Genomic DNA, 22,897 nt, shown 5'->3' on the forward strand with positions numbered 1-22,897 from the left:
AAGTAAGGGTGGATGCAGTGGGTCATGCCTGTAATCCCAGCACTTTGGGAAGCTAAGGAGGGAGCATCACTTGAGGCCAAGAGTTTGAGACCAGCCTGGGCAACACAGTGAGACCCTATCTCTGAGAAAAATAAGAAAAAATCAGCCAGGTGTGGCAGCACACGCCTGTAGCCCCAGCTACTCAGGCGGCTGAGTCTGAGATTGCAGGGAATAATGATCACATCACTGCACTCCAGCCTCAATGACAGAGCAAGATTGCCTAAAAAAGAAAAAAAAAAGAGAAAAGACAGACGAGAGATAAGTGACACGGCGCAGCGGCTCATGCCTGTAATCCCAGCACTTTGGGAGGCTGAGGCGGATGGATAACCTGAGGTTGGGAGATTGAGACCAGCCTGACCAATAAGGAGAAACCCTGTCTCTACTAAAAATACAAAATTAGCTGGGCATGGTGGCTCATGCCTGTAATCCCAGCTACTCAGGAGGCTGAGGCAGGAGAATCGCTTGAACCCGGGAGGCGGAGGTTGCGGTGAGCCGAGGATCATGCCATCGCACTCCAGCCTAGGTAATAAGAGTGAAACTCTGTCTCAATAAAAAAAAAAAAAAAAGAGAGAGAGATTACCTTGTGCAGAGAGGAGAAAGCAAGTAGAGCTAGACAAGAAAAGATGGAAAAGATGAAACTATCTCTATTTGCAGATGACAGAACTGCTTCTGTGACAATTCAAGAAACATCAATGAAAAAAACATCCTGCTAAAAACTGTAAAGATAAATGAGTAATTAAGAGAAATTAGAAGATTAGAAAATTTACATATAATTGCAGATGTAATGGTAAAATTCAATTAACAAAAGACCATAATGTTAGAAAAAAAACCAAACAAACTAAAAACATCTGACAAGTAAAATTCCAGATAATTTGGAGGGGGAGGGATGGCAGTAGAAGGCAAGGAAACAAAATGTAATCGTTTGTTAAATTATTAATGCTGACTGAGATGCATGTCTGTCAGAATTTAAAACTAATAGAGGAAGAAAAATCATATGTAGAACTTCTTAATTGGTGTTTAAGGTAGAGAGAGGCCTGATCAATCCAATACAATAAGGAAATGGGAAAGGGAAGAAAATAAACAAAAAGCACAAATTCAGGATGGGGAGAAAAAAATCAAACATTTAACTAGACCAGATGCAGTGGCTCACGCCTGTAATCCCAGAACTTTGGGAGGCTGAAGAAGGTGGATTATCTGAGGTCAAGAGTTCAAGATCAGCCTTGCCAACATGGCAAAACCCTGTCTCTGCTACAAATAGAAAAGTTAGCCAGCCATGGTGGTGTGGGGCTGTAGTCTCAGCTACTTGGAAGGGTGAGGCAGGAGAATCACTTGAGCCAGGGAATTGGAGGTTGCAGTGAGCTGAGATTGCACCACTGCACTGCAGCCTGGGCGACAAAGCAAGACTCTGTCTCCAAAAAAACCAAACCAAAACAATAAACCACATTTAACTAATTCCAATAAAATGGGAAGGAGGTAAATTCTCCTGCTTAAAAGATAAAGACAGGCCAGGCGCGGTGGCTCACCCCTGTAATCCCAGCACTTTGGGAGGCTGAGGCGGGCGGAGCACGAGGTCAAGAGATCGAGACCATCCTGGGCAACATGGTGAAACCCCATCTCTACTAAAAATACAAAAATTAGCCAGGCTTGGTGGCACATGCATGTAATCCCAGCTACTCGGGAGGCTGAGGCAGAAGAACTGCCTGAGCCCAGGAGGCAGAGGTTGCAGTGAGCTGAGATTGCACCACTGCACTCCAGCCTGGGCAACAGAGCAAGACTCTGCCTCGGCGGGGGTGGGGGAATATATATATATGTATACACACACACACACAAAGTATGAACAATATTATATAAAAGTGTACTTACTTAGACTCTGTTTTTGCTTTTAAAGAAGTGTATATTTATGTATGCTTTATTATTTATTTATGTTTTTTTTTTTTGAGACAGAGTTTCACTCTTGTTGCCCAGGCTGGAGTGCAATGGCACGATCTCGGCTCACCGCAACCTCCGCCTCCCAGGTTTAAGTGATTCGCCTGCCTCAGTCTAGCTGGGATTACAGGCATGTGCCACCACACCTGGCTAGTTTTGTATTTTTAGTAGAGACGGGGATTTTTCCATGTTGGTCAGGCTGGTCTCGAAATCCCGACCTCAGGTGATCCGCCTGCCCCAGCCTCCCAAAGTACTGGGATTACAGGCATCAGCCATCACGCCTGGCCTATTTATGTGTTTTTGTAGTGACAAGGTCTCCTATATTGCCCAGGCTGGTCTCGAACTCCTGGCTTCAAGCAATCCTCCTGCCTTGGCTTTCCAAAGTGTTGGGATTATAGGTGTGAGCCACTCTGCCTGGCCTACATATGCTTTAAAAAGATTATACTGTAATACCTCGTTAACAATTCTAAGGAGTGATGTGACTCCCCGAATGCAATGTGATTATTATTTTTCAACAAAAAGTCCGTATTGTATTAGAGGCTTAAAAATATCCATTCTTGGCTGGGCGCGGTGGCTCACGCCTGTCATCTCAGCACTTTGGGAGGCCGAGGCGGGCAGATCACGAGGTCAGGAGATCGAGACCATCCTGGCTAATACGGTGAAACCCAGTCTCTACTAAAAATACAAAGAATTAGCTGGGTGTGGTGGCGAGCGCCTGTAGTCCCAGCTACTCGGGAGGCTGAGGCAGGAGAATGGCATGAACCCGGGAGGCGGAGGTTGCAGTGAGCTGAGACCGCCGCACCACTGCACTCCAGGCCGGGCGACAGAGCGAGACTCTGTCTCAAAAAAAAAAAAAAATCCATTATTGCTGGGCATGGTGGATCACCTGAAGGTGGTCAGGAGTTTGAGACCAGCCTGGCCAACATAGTGAAACTCCATTTCTACTACAAATAGAAAAATTAGCTGGGCATGGCGGCGGGCGCCTGTAATCCCAGCTACTCGGGAGGCTGAGGCAGGAGAATCGCTTGAACCTAGGAGGTGGAGGTTGCAGTGAGCCGAGATTGCACCATTGCACTCCAGCCTGGGCGACAAGAGCGAAACTCCGTCTCAAAAAAAACCCAAATGTCCACTCTTGGTCGGGCACGGTGGCTCACGCCTGTAATCCCAGAACTTTGGGAGGCTGAGGCCAGTGGATGATGAGGTCAGGAGTTCGAGACCAGCCTGGTCAACATGGTGAAACCCCGTCTCCGCTGAAAATACAAAGAAGAATTAGCTGGGCACGGTGGTGCACATCTGTAATCTAAGCTACTTGGGAGGCTGAGGCAGGAGAATTGCTTGAACCTGGGAGGCGGAGGTTGCTGTGAGCCAAGTTGGAGCCTTCGTACTCCAGCACGGGTGACAGAGCAAGAGTCCGTCTAAACACATGTCCACACAAAAACTTGTACAGGAATGCTCATATCAGCATTCTTATTAGCCAAAAAGCTGAAACAACCCAAATATCTATCAACTGATAAACTGAGAAATGAGACAAAGTAGTAATAATACATGCTACAACAATCAAACCTTGAAAACATGCTTAGGGAAAGAAACAGACACCAAAGGTTATCTGTTGCATACTTCCATTTATATAAATATTTCTATAACGATTCCATGTATATAAATATGTCTATAAATATTCCATTCATATATTTCTATAAATATTCCATTTATATAACTATATTTATATAAACATTCCATTTACATATATTCATATAATATATTTATATATTGTGTATCTTATGTAATATATAAAATATAATATTTATATAAATAGAAAAGGCAGATCTGTGGAGACAGAAAGTAGATTAGTGGTTGCCAGGGACTGGGGGAAGGTCCATGAATAATAATGGCTGGTCATGGGCACAAGAGTTTCTTATTGCTGTGATGAAAATGTTCTAAAATTAGACAGTGGTGATGGTTGCATAACCTTGTAGATACACTAAAAAATACTAAACTGCACACTTTAAAAGGACCAACTTTGTAGTATGTAAATTATCTCAACAAAAAATACAACGATAAGAAAAAGATGAATTAATAAACCCTATTTATTCTTACTTTGGATTTCCTAATGGTCCTCCTGCAAACTGGGAGTTTCTGTCTAGAAATTCCTGCAAACCCTTTAGTTCTTGTAGCACTGACTCTAGCAGTTGGCAGGGAACACTACTTTCAATCTGTAAAAATGAAAGATTTTTCAAAAGTTTAAAAACACACCCTCTGTATAGCTATAATATAAACAATTTTAATTTTGAAATGAGTATCTCTATAAAGTTATTTCTTGTATCAATTCACACCCGTTGATCCGAATAAAGTATACCTACACACTTCCTCTCCTGCCAGTAACACTGATGCATAACTAACATACAATAAAATACAAATATTAAGAAAACATCTTGATTACTTTTATATATTTTTGTACAGTCATCACCCAGACCACAATACAGAAAATTTCCAACACCAAAGAAAGTTTCCTATGTTCCTTTGTAGCCATTAGTCATCCCACCTCTGAGGTAACTACTTTTCTTACTCCTATCAACATAGATTAATTTTACAAGTTTTTAAACTTCATACAAATGGAATCATATACTGTGTTAGGCAAATACACTCTTATTCTTAGAAACTTGAACTTTTTTTTTTTTTGAGAGACAGCGTCTTGTTGTTGCCTTGGAGTGTAGTGGTGCGGATCATATCTTACTGCAGCCTTGACTTCCTAAGTTCAATTGATCCTCCTTCCCAATTAGCTGGAAGTACCGGCACATGCCACCACATATCTGACTAATTTTAATCTTATTTTATTTTATAGAAAAGGCATCTGGCCGCGTTGCCCTGGCTGGTCCCGAACTCCTGGGCTCAAGCCTTCCAAAGCATTGCGGTTACAGGCACGGGCCACTGTGCCCAACTCATGAACTTTAAGAGCCTCACAATTAAAAATATATTTGGACTGGGCGTGGTGGCTCATGCCTGTATTCTCAGTGGAGGCCAAGGTGGGCGGATCATTTGAGGTCAGGAGTTCGAGACCAGCCTGGCTAACATAGTAAAACACTGTTTCTACTAAAAATACAAAAAATCAGCTGGGCATGGTGGCGCGCACCTGTAATCCCAGCTACTCGTGAGGCTGTGGCAGAAGAATCGCTTGAACCCAGGAGGCAGGGGTTACGATGGGCCGAGATAATGCCATTGCACACCAGCTTGGGCAACAAGAGTGAAACTGTGCCACTGCACTCCAGCTTGGGCAACAAGAGCAAAAAGCAGTCTGTAAAGTATGCCAATTCATGGAAATTAGTGCTGGGTCCATGGAGTTTTCGTTCATATATATGTCAAAGTATTACATAGTAAAATTTGAGCAATATTAAGTTGCTTGGGTTATCCCTCATGACAACCTTATGAGGGAGATATACTACGCCCCTTCTTTTACCATGAGGTATCAGGCTCTGAAATGTTAAGTAATTTACTCATATTCGGACAGTTAATCAATGTTAGAGATGAGATTTAAACCTGAAGGTAAGCAGTTTGTTGTCCAAGAATGCAAACATATACAGAAAAGAATAACCCACCAGGTGCTGAGGCCCCCTGCCTGTAATCTTAGCACTTTGGGAAACCAAGGCAGGTGGTTCGCTTGAGTCTAGGAGTTTGAGACCGGCCTGGGCAACATGGTGAAACCCTATCTCTACAAAAACTACAAAAATTAGCCAGGCATGGTGGCGCACACCTGTAATCCCAGCTACTCAGGAGGCTGAGGTGGGAGGATCGCTTGACCCCAGAGGGCAGAGGTTGCAGTAAGCTGAGATTGGGCCACTGCACTCCAGCCTGGGAGACAGAGCAGGACTCTGTCTCAAAAAAAAATAAATAAATAAATAACCTTTGCCATCTTATTTGTGTAATATCAGGAAATGTGAAACAATCTAACCATTTATACCATCAACTGGCTACACAAAAATAACAAAATAATATTATACACACTTACTGCAGTGATCTCTCTGTTGCCACTCTTGAATATTCTTTCCACAACTAAGCTTGCGTCCCAAATGTTTCTGGAAAAAAAAAAGTTTTAATGATTGTGCTGTAAATGAATAAAAACAATTACAATAAATTTATTTCTCTAGGAACTTAATGGCTTTATTCAGTTTTTAAAACTTGCAGTGGTTTCATTTAACATTTTACTAAGCTATCTAGAAGAGTGGAATACTAGAAAATTTTCATGCCTGATGTACCTAAGTTTTTCAGATAATGAAATATTACTGAAGAAAAATCAAAAGGCTCTGTATAATAAATTGTAAGCAGGAAATTTATAAAGGGGCTCTGTACTGTTTCACACTTTTAAGCAAATGAGATGAATGAAATCATACATCTCAAATCTAAGAGAAATATATATTAGGCATGATAGCTAACTAAGATAACATGATAGACTGATTGCAAAAACAACCACATTTCTTTATCCCTCCCTATATCTATCCCCTTTGCAGTATGATTTTGATGTCTCTCCCCTAAAAGGTGGTCTATTTCCCACCTTTTAAATCTGAGTTGGCCCTGTGACTTCCCTCTGGCCAAGTGAATAAGGCGGAAAAGTGCATGGTAAGCCAGTTCTGAGTTTAGAATAAAGGTTTTGCAAGTGTCTACTCTTTCTCAAGGAACTCTGCCACCACCAACTAAATAATCTTTGGCTGGCCTGCTGGAGGATGAGAAACCATGTAGAGAACAACCAAGCTGTTTCAGCTTAGGCCATTCTAGACCAGCTGGAAAACATAACCTTGAACATGTGAGAGTCTAGCCAAGATAAGCATAGCTCTCTTTAACTTCACAACTGATTGCCTATTCTTGAGTTAGCCCAGCAAGACAAGAACTGCCCTGTTGAACTGTAGACACATGTCACTGAGTTATGGGGAAGTTTGTAACATTGTACATTCATATGTAAGTAGATATACAGTTGACCTTTGAACAATATGGGCTTGAATTGTGTGGGTCCACTTATACACAGATTTTTTTCCCACCTATGTTACCCCAGCACACCAAAACCAACCCTTCCTCTTCCCACTCCTCAGCCTACTCAGCGTGAAGACAAGGATGAAGACTTTTATGATGATCCATTGCCACTTAATGAATAGTAAATATATTTTCTCTTCCTTATGATTTTCTTAATTTTTTTTCTCTAGCTTACTTTATGGTAAGAATATAGTGTATAACACATATAACACAAAATATCAGTGTTACGGCTGTTTTAGAATTTGTCTAGCAGGTTTTCTGGTTTTTACGAGACTCCCCCACGCTCCTACACCATGCAAAAGTTAAAAAAAGAAAACACAAAAAACATACAAAATATGTGTTAATTGATTACTTATCAGTGAGGCTTCTAGACAGTAGGCTATTAGTAATTAAGAAAGTCAGAAGTTGTACATGAATTTTTGACTACATGAAGGTTGAGGAATGGTGGTTGGCATCCCCTAACCCCTGTGTTAAGAAACAACTGTATTTTGATGCTACAAACATAGATTATGAGAGAGTAAGAGAAATAAAACACAGCAATGAATATAGTTAGATAATAAAAACTGGAATAATAGAAAAGTTTTATTGATGAACAAGTGAGCTAAAACTAAAATTTAATAGGAATAAATGATGTCCCAAATTCAGAGTTAAAAATATTTAACTACTCAAGATGGGACAAGGTGAGCAATAGTTCATTATCTCATGAGAAACTTACCCCATGATCCGAGAAAAGTAAATGCAAATACCATTGTGTTTTCCAGAGTACACAATCTCTGGTCCAGTCACACAACTCATATTTGTGGCCTGAGTTGCTGGGTTTCCCAGAGCACACACTGGAGTTGACATGGCAGGAGGCTGTATACCTTGTACACACATAAAAAAAACAAATCTCTTAATCTTAATCTTAGAACCCATAAATCTCTTAATCTTAATCTTAGAACCCATAAATCTCTTAATCTTAGAACCCATAAAATTCAGAATTCTCAATAACCCAAGTTTGTGTATCTAGACACAAAGGTATTTACAAAAACAATGAAATACATAGATACTTAATTTGTTTTTCCTTAATAAGAAGAGAGATTTAAATGTGGATGGGTACTCCCAGATAGACTTGCAAGTGTTCACAATGCAGAATGAAAAGGAAACAAACTTGCCAGTACTGCTTGTAATGCTGACAGTGAAATAGAACTAATTACACAGATTTTAGGGTCCAATTTAATCCTGGTAGCCAAATAATGGGCTTTCCAGGCTTATTATAAGAGGAGTTCCTCCTAAATAAAGGCATTCACATCCAAATGCCAAAACTTGCTTGGACAGCGCTTCTAAAATTATATTTATTTTCAAGGGAATAAGGCAAGTTCATCTTTTTCACACTAAGCTTTAAGGTTAACTCATAATGTTAGCACTTCAAAATGAATCCAATCCAAAACAAAGAAAAGAGGTACCATGAGACGGTGTTCCCAAAAAGGATGGATTTGGATAGGGACTACCACTAGGAACAGGAGAACCTAAAAAGGGAAAGAAGAATATAAAGATTTAGAAAAGAACATCTCAATCTTTTGAATGTGATCAAAATTAGGCACAGAAGGTATTTCTTTTTTCTTTTTTTTGAGGCAGGGTCTCTTTCTGTGGCCCAGGCTGGAGTGCAGTGGCATGATCTCGGCTCACTGCAACCTCTGCCTCCCGGGTTCAAGCGATTCTCCCGTCTCAACCTCCTGAGTAGCTGGGATTACAGGCTCACACCACCACAGGCCGGCTACTTTTTGTACTTCTAGTAGAGACACGGTTTCACCATATTGGTCAGGCTAGTCTCAAACTCCCAACCTCAGGTGATCTGTCCGCCTCGGCCTCCCAAAGTGCCGGGATTACAGGTGTGAGCCATTGCGCCTGGCCACAGAAGCTATTTCTAAGCATAAGGAGTTACATTGTCCACGATATATGCAAGAATTAGGGACTGATCTCCTAGTAAGTTTCTAACAACTCCCACCTTGGAAAACACTGATGTGCGAGTTAATTATTATTAAATCATTCATCTGTTTCCCTCTGAATATATACCAAATGAGTTATGTAAATATGATTGGTTACATCTTATTTTGCTTCCTTACATTAAGGATTCAATATTAATAGATCACTTTTAAGAATCAGAATCTACAGATGTATTCATCAATTATACAATAGCAGGAAATAAAACATAATGAAAAGGCTTATTGATAAAAATTGCTATAAAGGTTCTAAGATTCAAACGATTAGAAACAATTGCATTTCAATGTTCCATACTCACTAGAATAGACAGGAGACCCCAAGATGGGACCAACATTACTCGGAGGCGGAAGAGTGGTTGGAAATCTCATCTGTGCTTCACCACCATACCTATTTTTATGACAAGAGGTTGAGTTTATTCAGTAAAACAAACCATCCATCTTAAAAACTGGAATTGTTCCTTTTCCTGTTTAGCTTCCAAATAAATGCTTTAAACATTAGAGACTTCAATGTATTGTGCTGACAGTAAAGTATACGTATAAGACTTATAATAAATATTTATTCAGTAAAGGTGGACTTGAAACTGCTACCAGGAAGAATTATAAGGGACTCTGATAACTTCTAAGAAAAAGATATGCAATGCATAGAATTTACTTTGTGAGTAAATGGCATTGTAATTTTCATACTAGGTTATGGTTAGATAGTACTTCGAAAAACGTTTCTAACAAAATCACATTTCAAATTCTTAAATATTTTCTAAATAGAAATCTCTCTTTGGTACCAAGTTTCCTTAAAGTAATTCAGAAGCCTTCAATACTAATGATACATATTAAGCAGAATTGGCATAGTGTTTGGGGAAGTAAAAAAGATAGATGAGACAGTAACTGAGGTAGAACAAAGTGTAGAAAGTAGACAAGAAGTTGAACAGAATCCAGAGTTAAAGTAATAATGCATAAACTATGCTAATTTACTTGCTTCTATTACCATTATAATCTCTCCAGATTTCACCCTTTTGCAAATGAATTTTGGTAATTTTGCCTACATAGTCACTCAACTGTTTGGCAAGGCTTTATCACATTGATAAAATCATTTTAAAAAGTGGCCCACTAAAAAAACAAATAAATAAACAAGAAAAACTTTCACATACCTAAAGAAAGCCCGAGTAGCCCAGGCAGATACTTCTCTATCACAGGCAGCAGTGGAGCAAGCAAGAATAAGGCAAGTTGCACAAGCCTGGTCTTCCTGTAAAAAGAGGAATATTGGCCTTATATTAAATGCAAATTTTAAAATGATTTGTGTACTGCTAGATGCAGTATTAAAGTCTGTATCTAGAACAGAGCAGGCGTTCAATAAATACTTGCTGACTGAATGAAATCAGTTAGTGTTAAAAGGACAAGTAAACACTACTGGTTTTATTTTAAGTTCATCATAAGCACTAGGATTACAGGATGTTCTCTTTTCCTTTTAACCTAGATTCTGACTTAGTTTCCGGCTTATGTCCCCAATTTACTTCCTGTGGTCTTTCTGCTTTCTAGAAAATAACAATAAGTGGTAACACTGAATACCTACCATGTGTCAGGTACTATTTTAAGAGTTTAGCATATATTAATCCTCACACCACATCCCATTATAATGTATAAGGAAACTGAAGCCCAGAGAAGTCAAGTAATTTATCTCAGTGGTGGAGCTGGGATTTTTAACACAGGTGCTTTGAATCCAGAGTCTGCATACTTAACTTTGAACTACTCCCAATTTTAACCGTATCAATTCCAGTTGTGGCTCTGAAATACTAAGATCTCTACACTGTTGCCTCAGGTTTCTTCCTCAGGTCATTAAGCCAAAACAAACAAACAAACAAACAAACCAAAAAGAACTTGTCCCTAAATGTCTTGTGCTTTTAATGAAAAGGCATTTATCATATAACCTGAACAAGAAACTCTTACTAGCAGACTTCAATAAGAATTTATCAACAACAGGCCAGGCATGGTGGCTCACGCCTGTAATCCCAGCACTTCGGCAGCCCGAGGCGGGTGGATCATGAGGTCAGGAGATCGAGACCATCCTGGCTAACATGATGAAACCCCATCTCTACTAAAAATACAAAAAATTAGCCGGGCGTGGTGGCGGGGTCCTGTAGTCCCAGCTACTTGGGAGGCTGAGGCAGGAGAATGGCGTGAACCTGGGAGGTGGAGCTTAGAGTGAGCTGAGATCGCGCCACTGCACTCTAGCCTGGGTGACAGAGCGAGACTCTGTCTCAAAAAAAAAAAAAAAAAAAAAAAAAAAGAATTTATCAACAACAGAGAATAAAAATCTGAAAGCTCACTACAAGACTTATATTAATCCTGCTTTCAAATGTCAGTTCACATACAGTGACTTAGGCAAAGAAAGGAATATTGTTAAGATTATCTATTTATGGCTGGGCGTGGTGGCTCACGGCCTGTAATCCCAGCAGTTTAGGAGGCCGAGGTGGGCGGATCACCTGAGGTCGGGAGTTCGAGACCAGCCTGACCAACATGGAGAAACTCCGTCTCTACTAAAAATACAAAATTAGCCGGGAGTGCTGGCACATGCCTGTAATCCCAGCTACTGGGGAGGCTGAGGCAGAACAATCATTTGAACCTGAGAGGCAGAGGTTGCAGTGAGCCAAGATTGTGCCATTGCACTCCAGCCTGGGCAACAAGAGCGAAACTCCATCTCAAAAAAAAAAAAAAATATATATATATATATTTATTACAGTATTCCAGTCCCAATTTACATAAACTATGACTCCCACTGTTTGTTTAAAATAGCATCACATTTTAAAAAAGTATATATAATTACCTGATGTAATTTAAAGAATCTTTCAATCTCTTCTCCATCTCCTCCCACATTACTCACAAGTAGATGCCTCAGTTGATCTACAGGTCTAAGTTTATGAAACATAAGGCTCCCCTAAGAAATTTGAAGAAAGAACATGAATAAGAGATTTACCAAGATTGGCTGATAGCAACTAACTCTACCTTATTTGATAAAATAAATGAAATAAACAAAAAAAACCATTCAACAATACAAAGTAGGCTGGGTATGGTGGCCCACACTTGTATTTCCAGCACATCACGGGGCTGAGGCAGGAGGAATGGCTGAGGTGATATAAAAAGTACAACTGGTCAAAAAGATCATCTACTTCTCTACTCAACCTCCAGTAGATCTATATATCTATAAAGAAAACTTAATGCAATTGCCCCAGCAAAGCTGCCCCTTAAACCAGAGAATTAAAGTTAGATCATTAATTAATCATGTTGCTATTTGTATCAATTTAGGCAAAAAAAAAAAAAAAGCACCTAGAAACATAGTCATACCTTATACCAGAGTAAATTCCAAATAGATCAAAAGACTTAAAGGACAAAATAAAACTATCATAGTATTTCGTTGGTACAAAAGCAATTGAGGTTTCTGCCATTACAGCTTTTTTTTTTTTTTTTTTTTTTTAGACGGAGTCTCGTACTGTCTCCCAGGCTGGAGTGCAGTGGCGCAATCTCGGCTCACTGCAAGCTCTGCCTCCCAGGTTCACGCCATTCTCCTGTCTCAGCCTCCCGAGTAGCTGTGACTACAGGCGCCCGCCACCACGCCCGGCTAAATTTTTTTATATTTTTAGTAAAGACGGGGTTTCACTGTGTTAGCCAGGATGGTGTTTTTGCCATTACAATCAATGGCAAAAACCTCAACTGTTTTCGCACCAATCAATAAACAAAAGCAACTAAGAGTGGATTCTTTTATAAACCTTAGTGAGTGGAAGCTTTTCAACTATGACATATTTCAAATGATGGCTGGGCAGATTGGCTCTCGCCTGTAATCTCAGCATTGTGGGAGGATGAGGTGGGTGGATAGCTTGAGCTCAAGAGTTTGAGACCAGCCTGGGCTTTAGTGAGATCCTATCTCTACAGAAAATACAAAAATTAACTGGGTGTGGTGGCAAATGCCTGCAATCCCAGCTACTCAGGAGGCTGATGTGGGAGGATCCCTTGAGCCTGGGAGGCAGAGGTTGCCATAAGCCAAGACTGTGCACCACACTCCAGCCTGGGTGACAGAGTAAGACCTTGTCTAAAATAAAATAAAATAAATAAAATAAAATATCAAATGATAACTGATAATTTTGACTACTTATAAGCTTGTGTGCCTGGGAAAAATCTCAATAAACAAAGTCAAATAAGAAACCAGGAAGGCTGGGTGCAATGGCTCACACCTGTAATCCCAGAACTTTGGGAGGCCGAGGCAGGTGGACCACCTGAGATCAGGAGTTCGAGACCAGCCTGGCCAACATGGTGAAACCCCATCTCTACTAAAAATACAAAAATTAGCCAGGTGTGGTGGTGTGCGCCTGTAATCCCAGCTACTCAGGAGGCTGTGGCAGGAGAATTGCTTGATCTGGGGAGGCAGAGGTTGCAGTGAGCTGAGATCACACCACTGCACTCCAGCCTGGGTGATGAGCGAGACTCCGTCTCAAAAAAAAAAAAAAGAAAGAAAATTATTCAATTAAGCCACTACTTCAGAGAACTTGACAAAAATATTATATATCGCTTATTTTTGTCACTACCATAACAGAATACGTACATACCTGTGCTGAGAGGAGAACAAATTTCTTCGGAGGTAACATGTGCTGCTGTACAACAACTGGTGAATCAGTTATTGGAATATGATCCTTGTTTAAAGGTGTAATTATTTTATCTACTTTCAATTCATCTATCGCAGAAAGAGCCCAGGAATGACCATCAACACGGGCTGTCATCTATGTAAAATAAATAAATGTTTTATACATCATATTGAAGTTACATGATGCAAAAGAAAAAACTAGACTTAATAAAGAAGTAAATTTAATAAATAGTACATTAACATGAATATTTTTGAAAGTATTATGTAATTTTCTACTATCTTTTTTTTAAATCAGGTATTTTCTGGGTTTTTGTTTTTTGTTTTTTTTTGAGACGAAGTTGTCTAGGCTGGAGTGTAGTGGCGTGATCTTGGCTCACTGTAACCTTTGCCTCCCGGGTTCAAGTGATTCTCCTGCCTCAGCCTCCCTAGTAGCTGGGATTATAGCCATACGCCACCACGCCCAGCTAATTTTTTATTTTTAGTGGGGACGGGGTTTCTCCATGTTGGTCAGGCTGGTCTTGAACTCTCGACCTCAGGTGATCCGCCCACCTCGGCCTCCCAAAGCGCTGGGATTACAGGCATGAGCCACCACACCTGGCCTCTGGGGTTTTTTTTTTTTTTTTTGAGACAGCATCTTACTCTGTCACCTAAGCTGGAGTGCGCTGGCACGATCACAACTCACTGCAACCTCGACCTCCCTGGGTTCAGTTGATTCTCCCACCTCAACCTCCCAAGTAGCTGGGACTACAGGAGAATGCTACCACGGCCGCCTAATTTTTCTATGTTTTGTATGAACAGGGTTTTACCATGTTGCCCAGGATGTTCTCGAACTCCTGGGCTCATGCAGTCTGCCCATCTTGGCCTCTCAAAGTGCTAATCAGGCATTACCTTTTTTTTTTTTTCTGAGGCAGAGTCTCACCCTGTTGCCAAGGCTGGAGTGCAGTGGCCTAATCAGAGCCCACTGTAACGTCTGCTTCCCAGGTTCAAGCAATTCTCCTGCCTCAGCCTTCCGAGTATCTGGGATTAGAGACGCACACCACCATACCCGGCTAATTTTTGTATTGTTATTAGAGACCGGCTTTTGCCATGTTGGCCAGGCTGGTCTCAAACTCCTGACCTCAGGTGATCCGCCTGCCTTGGCCTCTTTCCAAAGTGCTAGGATTACAGGCTTGAGCCACCATGCCCAGCCATAAGCAGGCATTTTCTATACTAATACATAAATCTTTTTGTACTAGAGGACAAGGGCAAACTTTTCTCAAGATAAACTACAAATACTCTTTAATAAAATTATAATTCTCTCAACCAAGTAACTACCTTCTACCATCTTTCCAGGATCAACTAAATCTGCTAAGATACTATCTTTCCTTTAAAAAGTATTTTACTGGCTCGGCGAGGTGGCTCACGCCTATAATCCCAGCACTTTGGCAGGTGGAGGCGGGCGGTACCTGAGGTCAGGAGTTCGAGACCAGCCAGGCCAATGTGGTGAAACCCCGTCTCTACCAAAAATAGAAAAATTAGCCGGGTGTGGTGGCACACACCTGTAATCCCAGCTACTCTGGAGGCTGAGGCAGGAGAACTGCTTGAGCCCAGGAGACGGAGGTTGCAGTGAGCCGAGATTGTGCCACTGCACTCCAGCCTGGGCGACAGAACAAGACTCTGTCACAAAAAAAAAAAAAAAAAAAGTATTTTACCAGCCTAGGCAATATAATGAAGTCCCATCTCTACAAAAAATAAAAAACCACCTCGGTGTGGTGGCGTGTGCCTGTATTCCCAGCAACTCAGAAGGCTGAGGTAGGAGGATTGCTTGAACCCAGGAGTTTGAGGCTATAGTGAGCTATCATGCCACTGCACTCCACTCCAGGCAACAGAGCAAAACCCTGTCTCAGAAAAAAAAAAAAAAAGTATTTTAATCCTCTAAAATACTTTATAATAAAAAATTTCAAGCAGCCAAAAATGTTGAATATACAGTAAAAGTCCACATGCCCAATACCTAGATTCAACAATTGTTAGCAGTTTGCCATATCTGCATTCTCTCTCTTCCTGTATATTTGTTTTATTGTACTATTTGAAAGTATAGACATCATTTATCACTCTTAAATGCTTTTGCACATATCTCCTAAAAATAAGAATGTTTTCTTACAAACCATATAATAACATTTAAAAATGTTATTGGCTGGACGACACGGCTTACACCTGTAATCCCAACACACTGGGAGACCAAGGCAGGTGGATCCCTTAAGCTTAGGAATTTGAGACCAGCAGGGGCTACATGGCAAAACCCTGTCTCTACTAAAAATACAAAAAAATTAGACAAGAGTGGTGGCATGTGCCTGCAGTCCCAGCTATATGGGGGGGAGGGGGTGGCGGGTGCTGAGGTGGGAGGATCCCCCGAGCCTGGGAGGCAGTTGCAGTGAGCTCTGATTGTGCCACTGCACTCCAGCCTGGGCAACAGAGTGAAACCTTGTCTCAAAAAAAAAAAGTTATCAATTCCCTAATATAATTTAACACCTAACCAATATAAAATTTACCCAGCTGTTCTAATGTCTTTTATGACTATTTTTGATAACTAGGATTTGATCAAAGCTCATACACCATACTTGATGAGTTTTTTTGTTAAAAACAAAAGTCCACCCTTGTTTGAGAAAAACTCAAATATTCAATCAAATCATATGACATGGAGCATTTGTTCTAAAAAAAAAAGTTAGGTGGAGGACAGTGTCTCACACCTGTAATCCCAGCAGTTTGGGAAGCCAAGGTGGGAGGATCGCTTGAGCCCAGGAGTTCAAGACTAGTCTGGGCAATATAGTCAGACCCTGTCGCTACAAAAAATTTAAAGATCGGCTGTACGTGGTAATGCACACCCGTAGTCCCAGCCACTTGGGAGGCTGAGGTGGGAGGACTGCTTGGGCCTGGGCAACAGGGTGAGATGCTGTCTTTTAAAAGAGCAAAGAAAAAAAAAAAGTTAACATTTATGGAATGGTGCTTCCTATGAGTGCCAGGCATTGTTCTGAGTGCTTTACACACATGAGCTCATTTAGTCTCACAACTCCATCCTAGTAGGTACGATTATAACTATTATAGAGGAAGAAACAGAGAGCCAAAAGCATGTCCTCTGCTCCCCCAACACAGCATCCCAACCAGGACAGGGTTTATATCTTATTAAGTTCTGAATCCTCATAGTTTATCACAGCACAAGGCTGGTAGTACATGCTCAGTAAAGCTCAAAGAATAAAGGAAAGAAGGAGAAGGGCACTCCTTACCTCCTCATCTTCCTCCTGCTCCTACCCCGGCTCTTTGAACCTTGTCAGAAATTTGGTAGAGCTCAGGCAGACAATACTCCCATCCCTGGGAGTTCAGTTTTTACTCCTCCCACTTACACACACCTTTTTCCAGTCCCATCTGGAAGGGTTCAAATTTAAGAACCACCAAAGAACCACTAGTTTTCAGTGAAAACTAGAAGCAAAATGCCTGTGAAGAGGTAGCTCTAAAGACAGAGTACCAGACATTCACACCCCACTAGGGGCTGGTTTATCTGGTTTGATCAGCAGCCTCTGTGGGCTATGCAGGACTATTTAGGAGGACAGGCAGGAGTGAGCAGAGGACACCAAGGGGATGGAGACAGGTAGCCTCCCCTCACCTCCTTATACACTGGGGACTAGGATGGGCAGCTGGGGGCAGGGGCAGTTCGTGGGTTCATAGCAGCCTCGGCCCTCACCCAGGAAGACCATATCCACTTCATGATGTATGTGGTGATTTTTGTGTTTAAAACAAAACTGTGTGTTTGTGGGTGTCTCTTTGTTTATGTGGGAAAGAAAAATGAAATACAATAAGAAAGATGTTGGCAACTCAATTCTCTTACGTGAGGTTCAATTGACTCTTCAAACTTTATGTTTGAAAGTTTCCACAATCAAAAAAAAAACAGACAAAATTACAAAGAGATTGTTAGAATAAAATCTAAGTCACAACTATAATAGATGGCCTCATATTTAAATAACTAAACGAGCAACATATTTAAATGAGGTAAAGATCATTTCATATGAACCTGACACGTTTTCAGAAAAAAAAAAGACAACTTCAAAAAAGATGTATGTATTTTCTAGTACGTAATGGAAAATATTCCGTAAGGGTCCAATGTTTTCTTTAAAGATTTTTTTTGTGATTACCACAGTAACTTCTAACCTGACAGAGGAAAACAAATAATTGACAGGATAATTTCTTTACTTTATAATTTCTAATAATACGTTATTAGAAGCAAACAGCAATACATCAGAAGATAAACGTTTCTTCCATATTATCCTTCACTTAAAATTATATAATAGTTTTTTCAGAATTGTCAGGATAACTTACCTGGGTTTCCATCATTGGCTTTTGGAAAGGAAAAGTATCATGGTTGACACACCATAAAATATCATTATCCTCATTTTCTGAGGCTGCCATCAATAGAATACCTAAAAGTTTAATATACAAAATATTATTACATCATGTCAAATATGCATCCTCAATAACCTTAATAATTATTAGGTTAGTGCAAAAGCAATTGCGGTTTTGCAGTTAAAATTATAAAACTGGGCTGGGCACAGTGGCTCATGCCTGTAATCCCAGCACTTTTGGAGGATGAGGTGGGTGGATCACGAGGTCAGGAGTCCAAGACCAGCCTAACCAACATGGTGAAACCCTGTTTCTACTAAAATACAAAAATTAACTGGGCATGGCGGCAGGCACCTGTAATCCCAGCTACTCAGGAGGCTGAGGCAGGAGAATGGCGTGAACCCAGGAGGTGGAGGTTGCAGTAAGCTGAGATTGTGCCACTGCACTCCAGCCTGGGCGCCAGAGCAAGATTCCGTCTCAAAAAAAAAAAAAAAAAAAATTTTTACAAAACCACAAGTACTTTTATGCCAACTTAAAATTAGCATATATAGATATACACACACAACATCAATCTTTTTTTTTTTTTTTTTTTTTGAGACGGAGTCTCGCTCTGTCACCCTGGCTGGAGTGCAGTGGCGCGATCTCAGCTCACTGCAAGCTCCGCCTCCTGGGTTCACGTCATTCTCTTGCCTCAGCCTCCCGAGTAGCTGGGACTACGGCACCTGCCACCACACCCGGCTAATTTTTCGTATTTTTAGTAGCGACAAGGTTTCACCGTGTTAGCCAGGACGGTCTCGATCTCCTGACCTCGTGATCCGCCCAACTCGGCCTCCCAAAGTACTGGAATTACAGGCATGAGGCACTGCGCCCAACCTAACATCAATCTTTATAAACAAACAAGTTACAAAATAAAATAATTCCCTGAAAGACTATATAATTATTTTTAAGGTAGACTCCTTAAGTGTTCTCAATTTTAAACTGTATTTCTCTCAGGTAAACATTTTTTTTTTCACATTTTAGCATTTCTGAACTTAGGGTATATCTTGCAGTCAATGGGTTTATCAATTTAATTATTAATTTTATAAAAATATATTTAGTATATAAAAATGCCATGACTGACAAATTCACAATGTAATACAAGCTAATATTCAGTGAAATACAGTTTATATACTGGTTAATTCAAACACACCATGAATAAAAATGATGAAGGTGCTAGAGGAATGGCAGAGATAAGAGTACTATAGAAGCAATTATCTGGGCCAGGTGCTGTGGCTTATGCATGTAATCCCAGCAGTTTCGGAGGCTGAGGCAGGCTGATCACTTGAGCCCAGGAGTTCGAGACCAGCCTGGGCAATAAAGTAAGACCTTGTTTCAACAAAACATGAAGCAGGAGGATTGCCTGAGCCGGGGAGGTAGAGGCTGTAATGAGTCATGACTGCATATTGCACTCATGCTTGGGTGACAGTAGACACTGTCTCAAAAAAAAAAAAAAAAAAAAGGCAATTATCTCAACAAAACTCGCCAACACGGTGGCTCACGCCTATAATCCTAGTGCTTTGGGAGGCAGAGGTGGTAGGACTGCTTGAGCCCAGGAGTTTAAGACCAGCCTGGGAAACATGGTGAAACCCCGTCTCTACAAAAAATACAAAAATTAGCCAGGAGTGGTGGCACATGCCTGTAGTCCCAGCTCCTCAGGAGGTTGAGCAAGGAGGATCACCTAAGCCTGGGAGGTTGAAGCTATGGTGACCCAAGATCCTGCCACTGCACTCCAGCCCGGGCAACAGAGTGAGAACCTTCCTCCCCACCCTCAAATGACTTGGAAAAATATTCTGTATTCATGGATTTGAAGACTTAACATAGTTAAGATGGCAACATGCCCCAAATTGATATACTGATTCAGCTATCACAATCCAACCTCACTTTTTTGTGTGTTTTTTGTCTTTGTTTTTGTTTTGAGATGGAGTCTTGCTCTGTCCCCCATGCTAGAGTGCAGCGGTAGGATCTTGGCTCACTGTAACCTTCACTTCCCCAGTTCAAGCGATTCTCTTGCCTCAGCCCACAAGAAGCTGTGACTACAGACATGCCCCCCACACCCGGCTAATTTTTGTATTTTTAGTAGAGACAGGGTTTCGCCATGTTGGCCAGGCTGGTCTTGAACTGATCTCAAGTGATCCACCTGCCTTTGCCTCCCGAAGTGTTGGGCTTACAGGCGTGAGCCACTGCACCCGGCCCCACCTCACTTTTTTTGCAGAAATTAACAAGGTGATTCTAAAATTCATATGAAAATTCAAGAGACTGAGAAGAGCCAAAATCATCTTTAAAAAAATCAGGCCAGGTGCACGGTGGCTCATGCCTGTAATCCCAGCACTTTAGGAGGCCAATGCAGACGATCACTTGAGCTCAGGAGTTTGAGACGAGCCTAGGCAACATGGCAAAAGCCTATCTCTACAAAAAGTACAAAAATTAGCCAGGTGTGGTGGCACACACCTGTAGCCTCTCTCAGCTACTCAGGAAGCTGAAGTGGGAGGACGGCATGAGCCTGGGAAGCGGAGGTTGCAGTGAGCAGAGATTGTGCTACTGCACTCCAGCCTCGGCAACAGAGCCAGACCACCTCAAAAAAAAAAAAAAAAGATCAAAGTTGGAATAGTCACACTTATCAATTTCAAAACTTATTACAAAGCAACGGTAATCAAGACTGTGCTACTGACATAAGGATGGATAATATAGACCAACAGAATAGAACTGAGAATCCAGATTCCATACATTAACGGGTAATTCACTTCAGACAGTAAGATGAAGACAATTCAATGGGGGATATAATAGTCTTTTCAACAAATGGTGCTCAGACAGCTAGATAACCACATGCAGAAGGATGAAGTCAGATTCCTACTTCACACAACATACAAAAATTATCACAAAACAGATCAAAAACCTAAATGTAGGAGTGAAAACTACACTTCCAACTTTTGAATTTCACTACAATTTCAAGTTTTATTTTAGATTCAGGAGGTATATGTGCAGATCTGTTACCTGCGTATATTGCGTGGTGCTAAGGTTTAGGGTACAATTGATTCCACCACTCAGGTACTGAGCATAAGACCCAATAGTCAGTTTTTCAACCCTTGCTCCCCTGCTTCCCTGACCCTTCTAGTAGTTCCCAGTTTCTACTGTTGCCATAGGGTATTTTCAAATACTTCAAAACACCATATAATTTTAACAATTTTAAGAATATAATCTTAAATCTGATAGTATTTCAGAACTTACCTTTACTATAAAGAGCTCTATGTACTTTTGAAGGCTTTTCTACGGTTGAAGATGCTGAGAATCCAGGAGGTAAGCGGACATGAACCAGCGTCAGTGTATTAGGCCGTGCTAATGGCTGTCTGAATGGACAAGTGCTAAAATATAACCTAACACCTGAAGATGGGGTAAAATTATGCATCAGTAATAGAAAACAAGGACCTGAGGTAAATGTGTTATTGAAGCAATTACATACAGCAATGCAACACTCTGCTAAAACCATACATAACTTTCCTGACTAATTTTTATTTTTGGAGATGGAGTCTAGCTCTGTCGCCCAGGCTGGAGTGCAGTGGCGCCATCTCGGCTTACTGCAACCTCCGCCTCCCGGGTTCAAGCGATTCTCCTGCCTTAGCCTCCCAGGTAGCTGAGACTACAGGCATGTGCCACCACACCCGTCTAATTTTTTTTATTTTTATTTTTATTTTTTTTTTGAGACAGAATCTTGCTCTGTCTCCCAGGCTGGAGTGTAGTGGCGCGATCTCGGCTCACTGTAAGCTCCGCCTACCAGGTTCACACCATTCTCCTGCCTCAGCCTCCCGAGTAGCTGGTGACTACAGGTGCCTGCCACCATGTCTGGCTAATTTTTTGTGTTTTTAGTAGAGATGGGGTTTCACCGTGTTAGCCAGGATGGTCTTGATCTCCTGACCTCAGGATCCACCCGCCTTGGCCTCCCAAAGTGCTGGGATTACAGGTGTGAGCCACCGCACCCGGCCCCTCCGACTGATCTTAAATTACCATATAGACTATCTGCTAAAATATATATCTAAGAAAATGTCACTCGAAATTGAGAGGTGAATCAATACATTTCATTAGAAAGAACTTGCAAAGACAAACCAAGAAATCTTGTGTTCCAATTCAGGCTTTGTTACAAAATGTCAGCCACTGCGCCTTTTAGGCTTGGCTTTTGTTTTGCTTTTTCCTGTTTTTTTGAGACAAGATCTTGCCCTATTGCCCAGGGTGAAGTGTAGTAGCATAATCTCAGCTCACTGTAGCCTCAAACTCCTGGGCTCAAGCGATCTTCCCATAACAGCCTCCCAAGCAGCTGGTACTACAAGGCCGTGCCATCACACCTAGCTAATTTTTGTATTTTTAGTAGGGACGGGGTTACAGGGTTTCACCATGTTGCTCAGGTTAGTCTTGAACTCCTGGGCTCAGGCAATCTGCCTGCCTTGACCTCCCAAAGCGCTAGGATTACAAATGTGAGCTACCATGCCTGGCCTGGGTTTGGTTTTATATCTATAAAATGAAGAAACAGAATTAGAAAAACCTCCCAGTTTTCAAAATCCTTTATTTTACAAACTATTTATATGGCTTTATGGCAGATATAGAAGTAAAAATATATTTCTAATCATAAATTTCCAAATCTAAGAATTTTCAGAAGTTGTAACAGTAATAGCAGATATGTAAATAAAACAACATACCTGCATGTGTGACAGCCAATAACTGACAGTCCAGTGATTCAGAATTTTCAATCACTGCTATTTGGACAATTGGTTTAAAAACAGAACGATCGATGGTCCTAAAAGAAAGGAGAAAATAAAGTGTATTTTTAAAATGTGTCTGCTAAATTATAAGAAACATTTCCCATCAGAATGTTTACATATTTCCATATTTTCCTTTTTTTTTTTTTTTTTGA

General features: G+C 41.0%; 1 protein-coding gene and 1 non-coding gene across 2 annotated transcripts in view; one reads left to right on the forward strand and one right to left on the reverse strand.

Moving 5' to 3' along the window:
* The window catches only part of NUP155 (nucleoporin 155), an 82,613-nt gene that overhangs the window by 28,264 nt on the left and 31,452 nt on the right, over nt 1-22,897 (reverse strand). Inside the window, exons 10-20 of the mRNA XM_019013604.4 lie at nt 22,683-22,780; nt 21,223-21,375; nt 17,938-18,038; nt 13,556-13,726; nt 11,782-11,892; nt 10,109-10,203; nt 9,263-9,351; nt 8,427-8,489; nt 7,697-7,844; nt 5,966-6,032; nt 4,060-4,175 (exon numbers count right to left, since the gene is read on the reverse strand). Coding sequence (XP_018869149.1) covers nt 4,060-4,175; nt 5,966-6,032; nt 7,697-7,844; nt 8,427-8,489; nt 9,263-9,351; nt 10,109-10,203; nt 11,782-11,892; nt 13,556-13,726; nt 17,938-18,038; nt 21,223-21,375; nt 22,683-22,780 — 1,212 coding nt within the window. The remainder of the gene's footprint in view (nt 1-4,059; nt 4,176-5,965; nt 6,033-7,696; nt 7,845-8,426; nt 8,490-9,262; nt 9,352-10,108; nt 10,204-11,781; nt 11,893-13,555; nt 13,727-17,937; nt 18,039-21,222; nt 21,376-22,682; nt 22,781-22,897) is intronic.
* LOC115932775 (U7 small nuclear RNA) lies at nt 7,201-7,261 on the forward strand. The gene has a single exon (XR_004068940.1). It is a non-coding gene; the product is annotated as a U7 small nuclear RNA (small nuclear RNA).

The sequence above is a fragment of the Gorilla gorilla genome, chromosome 19, assembly GCF_029281585.2.
Source record: "Gorilla gorilla gorilla isolate KB3781 chromosome 19, NHGRI_mGorGor1-v2.1_pri, whole genome shotgun sequence".
NCBI lineage: Eukaryota > Metazoa > Chordata > Mammalia > Primates > Hominidae > Gorilla > Gorilla gorilla.